The following is an 18,582-nucleotide window of genomic DNA, read 5'->3' as shown; positions in this document are numbered from 1 at the left end:
CTGGCAAGGGCGGACTTATACAAACACACCGTACTTTTTGGTGAGCTCTTTAGGCGCTCGCAACCCTTGAAATTTAAGCGACCATGTTGAGGGCAACCCACTTACCGGTTAAGAATCTCGGCTCAGGACGGTCTCTGGGAGAGGATGGGACATCAACGATAATGGATGCGCGTAGTCGTAGTGAACTAATAATTTAACCATTATTACCGTATTCGTGGGTACGCGGGCCGGAACTATTAGAAACATGGTGAGGTCCTCAGCGGCAAGGGCAAAACTGCGGTCTTGTGGAGTGTAAGATTTCAAGAAGTCCTTTTTTACGACGAATAGCCAGAGTGACATCATCCTCTGCGTCTGCCAGAAATGAACGCGGCCGACTCCGTTTAGTGCGGTCGTAATAATAATCCTTCATTGCATAATAAAGGTATTTAATATGCAGGTGGTTTTTAAATATAAAAAAAGTTCCAATTAATTCTATTGGGATAGGTCAGTACCTATGTTGCACACCAGCGTGTGCAATACTACTTTAATACACAGTGTTACTACTTTAACATCGTTTTTTTATATAATATATGGTTCACAGTAATTTTCTTATACTTTTACAATATTCTATGCAGATCGGAAGTCATCATGTACATGAACATACATATTATAATTTGCAAAACTAAAATAACGACAAATTTATTTACATTTAAAGTATTCCTTTATGCAGTTGTTATTCTGCATGGAGTATAGCTCGAATTTTGACTAACGTATTCGGATGATTGACCGTCCAATAGAAATAGCGTCTGCTGGTTATATGCATAAAGTTCCTGATGGTTGGCGTATTGGTGCCCAAGAGGAGGTTGCGGTTGCGAACGTACGACGAGGTACCAAGTGCGCGTCTGAGAAATTTATTTTGCAAGACCTGTATGACATAAACGGCCTAATACACGTGGTAAAGATCCAAATTTTGTTATTGATATCGCTTCGGTGGTAATGGTGTGTCGGGAAGTGAGAGTTCCCTTCACGCGATATTTAAAACCGTGATTCGTCTACAATAAGTCTTCTATAGGCCGATTAGCCTCCGTTAGAGGCCGAAGAGCCTTCGAAGGGCCTTCGAAGAGGCCGGATCGGATACGGACTATCACATCTTCTGATAAAATACAAATGGCAAAACGTGAATTCCTAAATTGCACGATTGTTTACCCCTTCAGGAATAAAAAGATGTGAGTGTGTGTACTTATTGGTTATATATATTGCAGACAAATAAAATGAATCTTATCTATATAAATTATAATATGCATAATTATTTTTTATTTAGATGTATATGATATTTAAATTTAATTGATCATGAATCATGATTAATAGGGATGATCATAAATTATATTGCGTTATGAACAATTTTGTATACAGTAACACCTTTACATATTGCGTTTCGTATGAAAAGATTGTCGAAGATGACCCACTTATTGGTTTGCTAGGCTATACTATAAAAAAACGTACAGTATTCGATAGTAAATATTAGGTACGATTGGCTTTAGAACAAGATAATCAAAATAATTAGTTAGCTTCGTCTTTCATAGCAATGACTATCACACACACCCTATGACGTGGTGTCAATTACTTGCGGTTTGAATATGTAAGTTTTATTAGAGAGGCAAAGGCAAGAGGTCCATAACTCCCCATGAATATCAAAAAACCTAGACCAATTATGGTAGCGTTGCCAACTTTCACGGTATTGAATAGAGTGTTATGCAAAGTGTTAAGTAATTGGAATTCAATTTATCAATGTATTGCCAAATTAAGTAGAACGAACAAATAAATGCTCACGTCGGACACAATTGGGTTAAGCTAATTGGATTGTAGGAAACCTCTCGTGTCCAACATGATAATTTTGTTTTTATACTGTTCAGCAAACGAGAATTTAGCTTATTTGTGTGTTATGATGTTTTTTTTAAACAAGATAAATAGGCATTAATTCTGAAACCTTTGAATGTCCAATGTAGTATATGTTTATTTCGTCATGAAACAAGTTTAGGCGTAAGTATTTTTTAATTTCAAAACTTTTCAACGATAATTCACAATTAATTTAATTTCTGATAAATTTTTATCATGTCTTCATAAAATCGCACCTAATTAATGTCTGGGACACAATGACAACTAAAACCATGTTATATAATATACTTACATATATTTTTAGTACTTACCTATGATTGCCTTTAGAGTAAAAAAGACAATATGATGTGAATGTTTAGGTACCTATCTACTAAAATGGTAAGTGATGTTAGCTATTGCCTTAATATTATATGTGCATTATTGTTAAGCGGGGTTCACCCTATAAATGTTATACAAACTAGGTATATATATTTGGTGTGGTTTCTAATACTTTGGTCGTAGCCCCAAAGGACCTGTAAATAAAGTGGTGTGAAGAAATTGCTTATTTGTTGGCAGCAATAGTAGGTAATACTATACTTTGTTGTGATTAAAGGTACCTTTTAAAAAATTGTAACTCTACATTATTCTTGCGCACGAAGATATTTAATAATATTGTAACAGTCGCAACGAATAAAAAAGTAAAACATAATAGAGAAATAAACAGTGAGCTAAATAAATAGGTCAGTGGCATGACTTTGCAAAGAACACGTGAGGTACTTAGGCTTTATTCTACCTGGCTTTACCTCTAGTCTCAATATGTATAATGTCGAGATAAAAAGTAATCCTTGTCTTTCCCAGGGTCTCAAACTCTCTTCAAACCAAATTCTATCGAAATCCCTTTAGTAGTTTTTGAGTTTATCGAATATAGACAGACAGAAGCGGTGAAGGATTTTATTTTCTAATATTTAAGGACAGTTTGCCATTTTTTTTAAATTATAAATTTGTTTTTGAATTAATGTAATATAACCAAACATGCTTTTAAATAAAACAATTTTCCTTGATGCTAGAAGTTACAATTATTACATCAGGAGTTAGTAATAGGTACCTATGATCAGACAATGGTGCACCGACCATTAGATTTTATTAAAAGTAATTAGTCCATGTCGAGTGCATCTATAAATTAGCGATCGCCATGCCACGTCAAGTACGGTAATTTCTTAATGCTAATAATGCGTATAATTAATTACAATACAGTCATGAAAACTATTAGTTAAGTAATTAAACTATCATGAAGCTATTTAGTTAATTAAAACATAATAATATGTACACTTTACTGAACAATATGGTTTGCCTGTGTATACATGTTATTATATCTTATGATGAATTAACGATGTTTACCACGGAATCGTAGAGTTGTTTGTTATAATTCGTATTTATATTTTTGTTTTATCATCAATTAAATTTTTGTTATTTATATTGCACTTTTTTTTAAATATTAAGATAATATATGGTTTAATTTTGATTATATGAACAAGCAACATGTATATCTTTTATTTTAATAGTGGATTAAATAAAATAATATTAAGTAAATAAAGATATACCGATTTTTTTAGTATTAATAATTGGTGTTCGATGTCCTAAAATTATATTTTTAGGGGTGTTTCAGTTTGAGGAATTGTCGAAAAATCTTACCCATTACGTTCAGTATTCCTATGTATTCTGTATGACTAAACCGGATTACGGAGGGTTGCGCCGTGGGTATTCAGCTCGGCGGTGTCGTTGAGCGGAGGCAGCTCCGGTGACTTCCAGACGCACACGTAGTACACAGAGAGCAGGATCGCCGCCAAGGACACCGACAATAAGTACGCCAGCACCGTCAGCACCCGAACCACCTTGCTCACAGGCTTCTGTTTGTAGATGTCGCGGGCGGGAGCCACTACGTCTTCCGATGCGCTCTCTTCTTCCGTCTGACCATTTTGACCACACACTGACATCGTGCTCCCGCTACATATTAAATGTTAGAAGATGTTTAAGTAAAAAAATATTTGACGTTCGCGTGTGCCGCGTTTGGCACTCGCGGATGGGTGTAGCGAGTGCCGCGGAGCTTCTACGTATCCCGTGCCGACGTCCGGTGCGCGGACTCCCGCGCTATTCGTTCACCGATCAACAACACACGTCACAGATTTATGAATGCTACGATGGACGTGCACCTATTAAATTTCTATCTTCCTGAAGATGCAAACCTCGATACGAATGTTCGAGTTCGAACTATATTTAATTCCCACTTGCGGTTGAAAATTAATGGTTTCTTTTTGTGCGAATGATTTCATTGAATCATTAATAATAGTGATTTATCATTACAACGAACCTTCCTGATATGATTAATTTTATAATATGTACTTAATAACTAATATCATGTTTAGATATAAATGTTTTATTGATTCTAAGGTACTCGATTTAATATTTTCATAAACATAGATTTGGTTTGGCCTTAACAATAATAAATTTATTTTAGCAGTCTAGGTGCTGTTTAGTATGGTTGGTTTAAGTTTAACAAGTTACAATAAGTTTCAACTTTCAATTATTATATTAGTAATTATTTACAGGTATCTACTTACTTTAAATATAGTTTTAAAGATATAAAAATATATTTATGTGCAAATGCCATTTCCCTGTTATATACAATTAATGTCGCTAATGTCGTTTTCTAATAAAATTTTCAAAAACCCCGTTTCATCGTGGATTAAATAAAACAGTATAATACCTAAGAGCAAATACGGTCAATTAATTTGATTTATGATTAAATACCCGTTAGCTTTAAGCCATTTTCGATCTGTTCTTTTCCGAGAGTAAAAACTAGGAAATTATGATGTGGTTTATATATTTTTATACCGTTGAAATCAGAAGAAGCAAGATGGAGACACTTAATAATAATATTATTTTTATCTATAAATAGTTGTTTCAAGTGTACGAATTAAAAATAGCATGTGATGAGTTTCTGTTTTGAGTCACTGGCGCGTACTTTGCTGCTCGTCTCTAAAATAGGCAAGTTCTGAAGCCCTTCGCATCGTAGCATGACTTCGGTAATGGCACTATTACGTCCATCTGTAGATTACTATATTACTAATAGTCCTTTTGGACGTTGCGAGATGTAGCGGATATACTAAGAGCGCAGTCACATTTTCCTACTGCGGCGTGACTGCAACCTCTCATAAACCTCTCGATATTTATGACAGGTTACATTGGGAAAATTCCCCAAACACTTAGATATCCATAAGGCCTATAAGTAGGTAACTACTCTTCGCATAATTAAAATAATGTTGTACAGAATAAATTCAAAACTACAAATCGCCTATACACTTTTGTGTTCTTACCAATATATTTTTTTCTTTTGAAAAATATAAGCTTTACGGCAAATTATGAAAAAAATATATACAATTTAAATGAAGGTGTAGGTATATAATAATATCAGTATTACATACTGTGCCACTGTTGGGCACGGGCCTCCTCTACTACTGAGAGGGATTAGGCCTTAGTCCACCACGGTCGCCTAGTGCAGTTTGGGAGACTTGAACTTGAACCTGCGGACAATCGTCTCGGCAGTCCGTTCCACAACCAAGCTATCATAAGGCGTATAAGCGATTTGAAATTTTAAATTTATTCAGCTACGTTTGTGGCTGACTCTAAATGTATACATTCCGATTTTACGAGAGGAGCAATAATATCTGTAAATTATTATTAAAACTCATTCAGATGGAGCAATTTCGTGCGTTGGATAATTCGTATACATGGGATTCGTTTAGACATAAAAAAATTGCCCCATGTGAACATGCACAATGGCGAGCCAATTCTCGCCCACGTTTACAGGCAATACTTGCCTGGCCCAGAAATTATATACAAAAAACCTTTGACAGATATAAAAAAAATACGATTGTCCCACGTTCGGAAAAAAAAATATCGTGTAAATAGTTAAGAAAGTTTTTCGAGCTATTCTTGTATGACATAATCGCATGCAAGTTTTTAGAACTCGTCTGTCTCGTCTAAACAGTACGATGTAATAATCTTCTCAATTATCGGTAGCAATTATTGCGTACGATTGTTGTTAACAATAATTTCGTATGATTGTTGCTAGCAATAATAGCTCCATCTCAACGAGTCTTTAGACTCGTAAATCTTCGAAGTTTATTAACCTATTTTCTAGAGCTTGTATTCTGCCTCTTGTTAATTTTCACATGACTTTAAACATTTGGTAATCCTAACATTAGTCATCATCTCCATCGTTGCATTACATGATACGCAACAGTTTTGTTCGGAGGTGCGTACACGGCTGAATTCATCCATTAGAGATAATTGGCTGAGCAGTGAGCACGTTGATGGGCGTACATATAAGTATGTAGTACACTGTAATCAATCATGATGTATTGAAAACGCTCCGATGACACGAGACCCCACATGGCTATTACACGATTAACAATTGAGTACTTTATAAGATTATGCTTTTTTTATTAAACTATTCGTTATATAGATTAGTAAGGCATAATATGTTATGTAGAGACTATGATATGATTATAATGAAATATCGGCAGCGTGGATAATACTTTTGGCTACTTGGCTCTTAAAACAAATCCAACCTAAAACATTGGCACGTGTCAAGTATGGTGCCAAGCCGCAAAAACTCATAACTTTTTCACTGTTAACACATTCCAAGTAGAGCTCTTCAGCGAACACTAGGGTGTCTAACTCTATAAGATCTGTGCCTTGATATTTGGTAAAAAAAAAAATAGATGGCTTAGCTGTTTCCGGGAACATTGCAAAAACACACCTACGTTCAATTCACTTCTATTTAAGTAATAAAAATCAATATAAATTGCGAATACGAAGGGCAAAAAGTGTAGGCTAGACGTTCAGTGGCGGCATGTTTTAATTTTTTACTTATAAGATAAGGGGGTTTTAAGTCGCTCAGTGGAATACATTTTGTATTGAATGCACGCTACAGAAATATATTCTTTTTTTTTCTTCATGGCTTCGCACGTCTTGTGCATTTAGCCAAAGACAAGTTGATGCAAATATTCATAATATTGGCTTGCGCAGCTTGAGATTGCAATGTTTGGTTTCTTTGCTGCCGGTTTTTGCATAGGATAAAGGTAGGGAAACAGTTTGAGTTATAAAATTAAGACTGGTAAAGAAATTTAGAAAATGGGATATCAGGAGGGTTTGAAAGGAAAAAGGAAAAACTATGAAAATATACTTATAGGTCTATGTTTTGTTATTTTTTTTGTAATGGTGACGAATATAGGTTAATCCATAAGCATCCTTAGTCTTTGTCACATTGTTATGAATAGTAATAATTGACAGTTTTGTCAGTAAATAACAAGTCACTAACAAGGCAGTAAATACATTTGTTTACGTAGTTCCCATTATAACATGACATTAAATCAATATTATATTTTGGTTGATTATTACAATAAAGAAACACTGCAATAAGTCTATAAACACTGACATTATTGACTACGTTAAGCCGTCAATTTAATTTAATGATTAATTGTTGCACTTAATAAAAAAACAATTTAAGCAAAATTAACCAGGTTAAATGCCGAAGCCGACAGGTGGTCGGACACTGCTAAAATACACTATTTACTGTTTCTTCAACCATTCTTTTTTACTTTATTTGTGATAACCTTTGTTTTAACACTCGACGCAAAATCTTCCCGGAGGGATTTTTCGGGATTTCGTTAGTAAAGATGATGCCTCCTCGCAGTCGGGATACCGGTGACAACTAAAAGTCGATAAATATTCTATAATTGTGTCTATAAAAAATATTTTATTTCATCGGTATTCAAACAGAATATGGAAAAATTCTTACTTTCTGTTCAGTAAATTGTAATATGTCTTCTTTATTAGGCTTTACGTTTGGTTTGAGAACAATGAAAGCGGTGGGTAGTTCACCCGCCGCCTCGTCGGGCGCGCCTACCACGCCGCAGTCTGCCACGCAGCTGTGTTGCAACAGCGTGCTCTCTATTGCCGCTGGTGCCACCTTTTGTGATAATATTATTAGAATAGCATTATAATATACGTGAGGTAATTAATGCATTTTGTACTTATTTAGTTATTAGAAAAGTTTTGGAAACAACTGTAATAAAAGTTATTTATAGCCAATCTGGTTTATGTCTTGGGCAACATTTATGACATTGATTTAAGAAAGTATTACACAACTATACTACAGTATTCTCTGTATTATGGAGTAAGTACTTTAAAATTGTACCTGATTTCCTTTGTATTTAATGAGTTCTTTCAGTCGGTCGACTATAAAGAAATATCCATCGTCATCGTAGTAGCCAATATCCCCAGTTTTTAGGTAGCCTTCATTATCCATGATCTCTTTAGTTGCAGTTGCATTTCCAGCGTACCCTTTCATAACCAAAGGTCCTTTAATGCAAATCTCACCCTCCATGTAGGGGCCTAATATTTCACGCGTTTCTATATTTACTACCTATAAACGTAAAATCAAGCACTCATAATATGAATGTATGTTTTAATTTTATTTAAATAAAAAAATATGGTTTTCGGACCGACTACCCTCGATAGAGATTCTTACAAAAAAAATGTATGGTTATTTTTTCTGTGTACCTTAGTACACAGAAAAAATAAATAGATAATAAAAAGTAAACCATGGTAATCTTTTGGATAATTTTATTTTCTTTATATGAAATATTTTATGTAATAACATTTATGTGTGTATAAAATTTAAATAAATGTAATAATACATTGTTTTTACTTCGTATTTTTTTCCTTCTTATAAACATTAGAATTAGTCAAGATTTTAGTATGTTAGTTATCAATAAACTTAGGAACCGCAACTAGATATGGATGTCACACAGTTAGACCAAGACTATGTAGCACGTAAGTATGCTATTTTATCTTGTTTAGTACAGCGTGCAATGGGACCTTTTTACGAAGAAAAAACTTTTACACATTAGATTAAAATTAAAATATCAAAGATACATACAGGTTTCCGATATTTAGTCAAAAGTGTAATGCTTGCCTTTATTTTTACGCCTGGTACAGGGCGACCACAACTTCCAGGCTTATTGACGCTGTTTAAATCGTCCGTACATTTTATTGCTCCCAAAGAAAGTTCTGTCATGCCATATCCTTGAATTATTCCTGTGCAGTTTGGTAAACTAAAAATAAAAATTCTGTTAATTCAATTCTGTTAGTTCAATTGTGACATATCTTCTCAGACATAAAAAAATAAATCACTACCTCGTGTTTTCAAATGTTGAGGCAGTAAAGTAAGGTAGGTACTTTAGAAGTCTATGTTTTAATAAGTGTGATGTGAATCTCTGAACTCTTGTGCGGTGTTGTTTGACACCTCTCAAGTTTCAATATAATATGGGAGTACAGCGCATGGCAGTTCTAGGCAAACTGAAACACAAAATTCCAGACTCCAGGCTGATGCTGAGCAGAAGAACCCAAATATCACTTTGCCCGACCCGGGATTTGAACCCAGGACCCCACAGCGCAGCCACACTGCGCATGCAGTACGACTACGTCACTGAGGCAGTTTATAAGCATATAAAGTTCAGCATATAAGCTTCCACAAAACGTAATTCTACAACAAACTCTTTTCTGATTGGATGTCGACCTTTTATAGATAGGTATCTAAACTTAATAACCTACCCATATTACGGGATTCACGTTTTATCTAAGTATTATGATAAATACCCTATGTTAATTCGGTAGGAATCGTAAAAAAATTGTTCTGATAATGAAGATTTATAATGGATTATTTTTTTGTATCAGCACCGATACCGACCCCCCCCCCCCCCATACACGAGTTGTCTGTGACGCATTCCGAGTTCAGCTTGTGTATATTCGATTACAAGTAGGCCGGCATAATTGAGTTGACCGTCGCGGGATAATTATTTGTCTCCAGTCGCACTCTATCCGAAGTCTGGGCTCTGCTTCACTTACCATCAGGTCTCGTGGGATTACTTAGTTATGGTCATATAAAAAAGTGTAGGTTTTAAGTATAATATTAAAAATTGTATTACAAAAGAATATTAAGACTTCACATAGGTATAATATTGTATTTTCATACTTAAAATAATTCGCATACATACATTTTCACTTGTGGTTAGAAAAGGGTATTTGACTATATTTGATTTTGTGCTTTTTTAAATGTGTAACAGCAATGAGTACAAAAAAGAAATCTTTCTGGGAGGTAGTAATTCAAATTTTAAATATTGCTACATGCAGGAGTGGAGTGGTGATATCTCTCCATTTCTTTCTTTCACACGCAGCCTAATGGCCGCTGACGTCACATGCAAGTATTTTGTTCCTTTTCCGTGTTTTGACACTCACCCCTTGTACCAAATTTCAATGGCTTATAACTTGTAGATTTTTCACGAATGTTCAATGACTTCTTCTGTTTTATAATTTATATCACGTAGATATTTTATAAAAATTATAAATAAAAATTATTATTGCGTACTTTCATTATAATGATGGCCTGAAATATATATAATTGATTTACCGTTCTAGGACGCTTTGAGTTGTTTCTGCGCTCAGAGGCGCTGCGCCACACGAAATCCTTTTAATTGAGGACAGGTCCCACTGTGATACGATTGGCAATTTTGATATTATTACCAAAATTGGAGGAACCGTGTACAAAGCTTCTATCTGAAATAAGTAGACATTAACTGTTAAACTCACCTTAGTATATGCAAATTTATTTAATCTTAAAGTATAGTGAATATCGAAAGAATATGGTCATGTATATATATATACTAGCTTTTGCCCGCGGCTCCGCTCGCGTTATAAAGTTTTTCAGGCTAAAGTTTACCGTTATAAAAGTAGTAGTTTCCCGGAAGCCTATGTTCTTCCCAGGGTCCCAAACTGTCTCCATAACAAATTTCCTCTTAATACGTTGGGTAGTTTTTGAGTTTAACACGTTCAGGTAGACGGATGCAGAGGGGGACTTTGTTTTATAATATATTTTTTAGAACTTTTTAAGAGGAACAATCCCGTCATACATCATTGTTGCATAACTTTAACCGTTTACGCAGCGCACGCAACGGAAGCTCTCAAAAATAATAAATTGTCCCCGTTTTTGCAACATGTTTCATTACTGCTCCGCTCCTATTGGTCATAGCGTGATGATATATAGCCTATATCACTCCACCAATAAAGGGCTATTCAACACAAAAATAATTTTTCAGTTCGAATCGGTAGTTCCTGAGATTAGCCATTACTGCTCCGCTCCTATTGGGTATAGCGTGATGATATATAGCCTATAGCACTCCACGAACAAAGGGCTATCCAACGCAAAAATATTTTTTCAGTTTGGACCGGTAGTTCCTGAGATTAGCCATTACTGCTCCGCTCCTATTCGGTATAGCGTGATATAGCGGTATAGCCCTTTGTTCGTGGTGTGCTATAGGCTATATATCAATATAGCCTATAGCACTCCACGAACAAAGGGCTATCCAACGCAAAAAGAATTTTTCAGTTTGGACCGGTAGTTCCTGAGATTAGCCATTACTGCTCCGCTCCTATTGGGTATAGCGTGATGATATATAGCCTATAGCACTCCACGAACAAAGGGCTATCCAACGCAAAAATAAATTTTTCAGTTTGGACCGGTAGTTCCTGAGATTAGCGCGTTCAAACAAACAAACAAACAAACTCTTCAGCTTTATATAATAGTATAGATATGATGGCATATTTCAATTTACATGTAAATAGGTTTTTTGAGTACTTAATTCTTTTAATAATTATTTATTTATTTTCTTCACAGTCCATAGAGTACCTAGAATTAATTAAACTAAAGAACAATACTGCGTAAAAGAACTGGCTTTCAACCCCACATTATTTTTTTCCATTTTGAAACATGAGTCATAAGTGATAAGTCATAACTTTTTTGTTCAAAGCGCGCCGTCATTCACATCTGGTTTTTTCGCTCCTTAACTGCAGATGCCGTCATGTTCTTAAGATAATCTGAGATGTGTTAATTCTGCTCATAACATTTTTACTAGTCTTTTATGAAAAAGAAAACATATAGCTCTTTCTACCATAATATAAAATTTTGCTTAGGAGTGTAATCATAATTTGATTCAGTTTTATAGAAAAAATGTTATTTAAGTACTTAAGTACTTGAAAAAAACTGCGCTCTATATAGATAATACTTCTATAGTGTGGTTAATACATTTTATCAAATAGCCAGCAGCATATTTTCACCAATTTATCATTAAAACAATATTCATACATGTATAGTTCGTATTTTTCCTCAACCATAATAAATTACCACACAAATTGACATTCTCAGAACAATACCTAATAAAAATTCCGAAGGACATCGTAACGATTTCACAAAACCCGTTGAACTTTGTTGAATCAATTTATTTCTATAGGCTTGATGCGTGTTTATTTTTGTTTTATCGCTATATTTCAGCTGATTTTTAATGAATACTTATAATTATTTTGTATTACAATTACCTTATATTTCTGAATGGCGTCGAAATATCGATCACTAGAAAATTTTGGCAGATATACAACTAACTTATTGCAGGTCAATAAGTGTATGGTGACTGCTAATCCATATATATGCGACCATGGCATGGCAATTAAAATTCTTGAACAACATTCACGAATGTATCCATAGCTGAAAGGCATAAAATGAGAATCATCAACTATTGCAGCGAAAAAGATTCAATAAAATCATTTCGATAAATTGAGAGCATCTTTACATGACAGATTTTTACAATGAAAATTAAATATTGTATGAAATGACATCTGTTGACGCATGATCATAATAATTATATGGCCAATGAAACTTTTGTGATTTAAAACTGGACTAACTTTTATGATGAGTAAACAATTTATGAAATAAAATTGATATGTTTAGATATTATAATAACAATATAGTATAGGTATATATGTAGTATCAGCAATATCCAAGTATCTGAAAGAGAAGTAACTAAAAAAAATAAACAATTAGGCTCTTACAAAGGTGCTGGTCCAGATTCTATACCTGCCGTATTTGTAAAGCGCTGAGGACAAGCATAAACACTTCCTTTAACGCATATTTTTAACCAATCTCTCAGTACTAGAATTTTTCCAGACGACTGGAAGAAAGCGAGAGTTTTACCCTTACAAAAAAAAGGTAGACAAAACGAAGAAAAAATTATCGCCCAATTACAATACTCTCCTGTTTCTCCAAACTGTTTGAATCGCTTGTATATCCCAAAATATCAAAACCTCGATCAAATTTTATCCTCCAACCAACATGCATTTCGATCCAGACACTCTACGACTACTAATTTAACTTCTTATGTAACGGACCTCTCACACGAATTTGAACAAGGTCGCGAAGTAGACGCAATTTACACAGATCTTACTAGCGCCTTTGACAGAGTCAATCACTCTTTATTGCTCATCAAATTAGAACATTATAGAGTACAAGGATTAGGATATAGTTCAGATATTCAAAATAAAATGTTTATCTATCTATATATAATACTAGATTTTGCTTGCGGCTTTGTATCCGACCTACTTGAAATGTATATTATGACCAAATTACACAAAATCATTATAAATTGTAGCCTTTGTGTGATTCTGATGTATAACCAATATTACTGTAAAGTTTCATCCAAATCCGTTCAGTAGTTTTTTCGTGAAAGAGGGACAAATATACATACATACATCTATCCTCATAAACTTTCGCATTTATAATATAAGTAGGATAGTACTACAGTCAACATCCTGCCGCTAATAATAATGTTGATGATGATATAGTTCACATGCTTCCTGTACAGTCCTAAGGTTCACCTATTGCGTGTCTCAGTTCCCTCTAGTGACAAGTCCCATAACAAATATGGCAATTGAATTGGAAAATAATTAAAGGAATTTCAAGGCATCCGTTATAAGAGTATTATGTTTTTTCTTAAGTAAAAATATTATTTCACAATTTAATTGTATTCAAAAAGTATAGATATATCTTAACAAATTAAACGAAGAAAGTGTTCCGTACGCACACACAATACATTATTGACATTGAGGTGTTGTGATAAAGAGGTGACTTACTTTATAATCCATTAGGATTCAAAAGAAAGGTCATATCTGCTATTTACTCGTCGTGATTACAGGTGTACTACTAATTGTGACAATTTCTAGTTTTTAAATTGTGTATATTGTATATTAAATGGGCTAAAGACAAATTATTAAAAAAACCTTTTTTTTGCTTCAGAAACCCTCGTATACCTGGTGACAATGTCATGAATCTTAGTTCATGACATTGTCGCCAGGTATACGGAGGTATTCTTAACATATGCTTCTTAAATACTTATGCGAAAAAAATTAAGACACGGAAAATAACCCATTTTTTTTTTATGTAATTATCTTAGTTTTTATATTTTGGCTTATTCCCTTCTTCTAGTTGGTCGTTCAATTTACTTAAATTGTAATGACATTAAACAAGAGGCTCTGACTTGAGCAAAGTTTTAGGATTTATATTTTATTTCTAAAAGTTACTGACAGGGTGGCGTAATAAAGGTAGATTCATCCTGCGAGAGCTATATTTGGTGGCTTTTCAGACAAAGGAATGATTAGATGAATTTCGTAGTATTTTGTATATTTGTATGTTAGTGACTAAACACTCGAAATATATTTAAACACAACACTTCTTGTGGGTTATTCTAACACAATTTTATTCAAAATAGATTCTCAAACTCGGCTGACGTCAGCAAGGCGGCCGGGGGCAAAAGTTAAGCTAAATTGTTTATGAGATATTCGTGACAAATTGCGTTGTGCCGACCTCATAGTAAATTAGGATAAGTAGGATAATGTGAATACTTACTCAAAACAAGCTACAGCGTATAATACATTGAGGTGGGTAAGCATGACAGCCTTGGATAAACCTGTAGTCCCGGAAGAGTACTGTAAGAATAGAGTGTCTGAGGATCCTTGTACATCTGCCGGTTCGAACTCCCAAATATTAGCGTCCATCTTAATTTTTTTGTACCGAATGATTCCTGTTTCAGTAGGCGTCCCGTCGAATTGAATAATTGTTTTAATGGAAGGTGTTGCCTTTAAAACCCTCAAATTATTTTTCAGGGTTGATTGGGAGCAGAACATCACAGTTGGATTTGCTATGCTTAATGCATGCTTTAGTTCATCTAAAATAATAAACATTAAATAGTAATGGGACAGTAGTGCAGAAATTTAAACATATATATTTGTAACTACACCAGGTTAAGGCGATACCTCAAGGTCCATTTTCATACATTTTGTTTCACCTTTAATCTGGGTAACTAAACAAGTATTGGCAAGTAAAGAATTTAAATTCACGTCTAGTTAGTGATTAGTTCTCGCAGTTGAAAGAAAAACGTAAAATAATTAATAATCATGGATATTTCGGCCTTTAAAATTTAATATGACGAAATTTTAAAGGCAGAAATATCCATGATTATTAATTATTTTACGTTTTTCTTCAACTGCGAGAACTAATCACTAACTAGACGTGAATTTAAATTCTTTACTTGCCAATACTTGTTTAGTTACCCAGATTAAAGGTGAAACAAAATGTATGAAAATGGACCTTGAGGTATCGCCTTAAAATGGAAACAAAATTAAACCAGTGATGCGATTTAGATGTTTAGCATTCAAAAGTATTTCAAACTTTGGAAATAACAATGACTGAAAAAATTAAGAACAGAAAAATGTATCGTTTTATCTTACCTCTTTATCGAATCTTACAAGTTTCCATGAAGAATTAGTAGGCGTGGGTAATCATTCGTAGAAGCGAAACTCTATTGACGTATTTGATATAGCCTTGAATATTTTCTTTAATGGGAAATTTAGCTATCTAAATTCTCCATTAAAGAATAGATCCTATGATCTATGTTAAAGTTATTAATATCATAATAAATCGAAATATTTGCTCGGACAATGTGTCCTATTTTGTCATTCGTTGTACGAAATAAATTCCGTCCTAATCATTTTTATTTTCTTCATTAAATATTTTATATGTTTCCTTTTGCCTAAATTTGTAATTCATAAAGCCAAATTTTAGTAGTAATTCACTTTATTTTCTTGTTGACGGGTACTTAAATACGGGTAAAGGACATGTTTTGTAACTGTAGTTCGTTAGAATACTAATCATTATTATTTTCGTAATGGCCGATTCAATCTATTAAAATTTAGTAAATTTCCATTGAAATCTGAATAAGTTTATATTTAAACAGTGAAATTTAGTTTTAATATTTGTTAGATAATAATGATCCATGTAATAACCATTGTAACATTGAGTATTCTAGTCATAAAGCGCGGCAGTCACGCTCACAAATATGTGTAATATATTTTTGTGGGTGATTAATTTTATATTATGTTATCTTATAAAATAACCTCCGAACTTTATTAATATGACCTATTTCGTAATATTTTAATAATATGAAACAAAATAAAAACACCTGAAACTATTTGAGTCTTACCGGGTTTGTAAATTGCATTGATCGTCGTCACGGTGGCACCACAGCATACAGCTCCAAGAACAACAGCCAAATATTCATTTCTATTTTCACTGAAAATGCCTATTGTATTTCCTCTTTTCAATTGCAACTTCCTTAATCCTGTTGCAATGCTCACTATATCTTTTAAAAATTCTTTACTCGTAACTTTATTTCCAGTTTCATAATTTATCTAAAAATAGTAATATTTGCCCTTTTTAAAGTAAACCTGCATGAGTGGTATCGAAATATCTTTCTTCCTCTAAACTTCTGGTCATAATTGCTAGCTGTTAACTAAGCTAGATATATATGTAAAGAAATACACGAAAACAATGTTTAATTTTAATTAGGAACCGACTCCAATATTGGTAACCAGTATATAGCTCCTTAATGTTTTTTAAAGTTTTTTATTTTATTCTACGTCTACGTTTAGAATAACTTAAGGTAAAGCACGGTATTCAAGAAGTAGACAAGAATATGGCTTCGTTTATTCACGAAATGTCAAAATTACCCTGTAATTATATGCCCAAGTATTAAATTATTGAAAAATTCTCAGCCATATTACCTACTCAAGACAATGCATAGGAAAAAATGTCAACCATGTAAGATAATTTTTTAGCTTGCCTTACTATGTTAACGTCATATTATAATACCTATGTACTTGAAAATACTTCATATTAATGATAAGGTAGAAAACAAGTTGTATTAAGAACTTATTTAAAGTATCGTTAATGTATTTACGAAAATGAATTAGGTTAGTACTAGGTACGTAGAAGTAACGATAACTTGATACTATACTTAACTTATTAAAGCTTAAGAATCTACACAAAAAATACGTTTAAGGAAAAATTGGTTATATGTATATGATTTAATATTGTCGTACTCACCAAGCAATCTTTGTTTGTTTCGCAAAAACTTCTTAATCTGTCTATGACATATTGACCAAAAGATAAATGAGCAGGTATGCTTAATGAAGGGCCTCCCGTGACCATACCTTGGGTAATCATGTTAGTAACGTAGTATGTCGAATGTTTTGTTTATAAATTGCAATTTTTTTTTGCTGTAGACGTAATATGAATGAGTGAAATATGAATGATAAACTAAAACGGTCGGCCAAGAGTGAATAGACCTCAACTGATAAAAGTTCTGTTCTTATCGCTTGTTTAATATATTTAAAAACTCTCGGCAATGCGTTTTCAACTTTGATATTATCAATATAGTTAGAACAACTCAAGATACTTGTTCCTAAACAATGATAAAAATGAAACTATTCATTGAGATTTTGTGATACTGATAGTAACGGCTTTCAGAATTTATTAAAATAATATAATTAAGGCCTTCAATAATTCACTGTTGTGTTTATATCATGTTATTACATTAAAACGAGAAAAAGTTTAAATGTATGTACCGAGTCTACGCTTCGCTCTAAGAGAACTGAAATTTCAGTCTGTTTTAGAACAGCTCACTTTTATCAGCATTACTGAACTTGTTAAATTATAATATGTAAATATAAAGGATATTATATATATTGAATATCCTTTATATTTACTTTATTATTATTATTATATTTCCCATTTGGGTATGGAAGTTTATTAAAGATTATTAAAAATATATTTTACAGATAGCAATACATTAATTAGTCTTTTGTGAATTATTGTTTGCTTTACCTGTGAAGGAAACCTGCGTACCTGAGAAGTTTTCTATAGGAATTTAAAGGTGTGTGAAGTCTACCAATCCGCATTAGGCCAGCGTGGTGGACTAAGGCCTAATCTCTCTCAGTAATAGAGGAGTATATAATTCGGGGCTGATATTATTATATTACCCATAATATACACAAACAAAATATTTTATTATTTAATATTTTATTTTCTTATTAAATGTAAGTGGTTTTTAATTATCATATTCACCTTCCTTATCACTAAAGTAATTTTGCTCGCGCAAATCGTTACCCAATTAAGATAAGATAATACGAATGAAACAAACACTAGATCATAAATTAATATTTTTTATCTCTACAGACTATGCATACCTATAATATGAACCTAAGTACTTATACAAAACCAAGACTTACTCATCAATCTGTCTTGATTTCTTATTAAATTGAGGTAAAACTCTTTGTTTATTATGTTAATAAAATATTGTGTAAGTAGTCACGACAAGCTAATTTCTGCAAATTCTGCAGAAGTTCGCGTGTGTACAGAATTATTTAAGTGTTATCGTTAGT

General features: G+C 33.2%; 2 protein-coding genes across 4 annotated transcripts in view; one reads left to right on the top strand and one right to left on the bottom strand.

Moving 5' to 3' along the window:
• Positions 1-18,582, top strand: part of LOC119188469 — a 246,457-nt gene that overhangs the window by 75,651 nt on the left and 152,224 nt on the right. The window lies entirely within an intron of this gene.
• LOC115451532 (4-coumarate--CoA ligase 1) lies at positions 7,098-17,648 on the bottom strand. Its single transcript, XM_030179884.2, has 9 exons — positions 17,246-17,648; positions 16,344-16,551; positions 14,711-15,029; positions 12,352-12,517; positions 10,391-10,536; positions 8,897-9,035; positions 8,117-8,344; positions 7,718-7,888; positions 7,098-7,630 (listed from the first exon to the last, which is right to left on the bottom strand). Exons 1-9 carry the CDS (start codon positions 17,363-17,365, stop codon positions 7,514-7,516), a joined length of 1,614 nt encoding a protein of 537 aa, XP_030035744.2. The 5' UTR covers positions 17,366-17,648; the 3' UTR covers positions 7,098-7,513.

This window comes from Manduca sexta, chromosome 13 (assembly GCF_014839805.1).
Source record: "Manduca sexta isolate Smith_Timp_Sample1 chromosome 13, JHU_Msex_v1.0, whole genome shotgun sequence".
Classification (NCBI taxonomy): domain Eukaryota; kingdom Metazoa; phylum Arthropoda; class Insecta; order Lepidoptera; family Sphingidae; genus Manduca; species Manduca sexta.
Note: the sequence above shows the minus strand (reverse complement) of the source record. Positions and strands in the feature narration are given on the sequence as shown.

Excerpts from the sequence above, each read along its gene's own strand:
- LOC115451532 (XM_030179884.2), bottom strand. The coding sequence starts at position 17,365 with ATGATTACCCAAGGTATGGTCACGGGAGGCCCTTCATTAAGCATACCT. Across the intron at positions 15,030-16,343 it reads CAATGCAATTTACAAACCCG|ATGAACTAAAGCATGCATTA; the intron begins GTAAGACTCAAA and ends TTATTATTTTAG. Across the intron at positions 12,518-14,710 it reads TACGCTGTAGCTTGTTTTGA|CTATGGATACATTCGTGAAT; the intron begins GTAAGTATTCAC and ends TATGCCTTTCAG.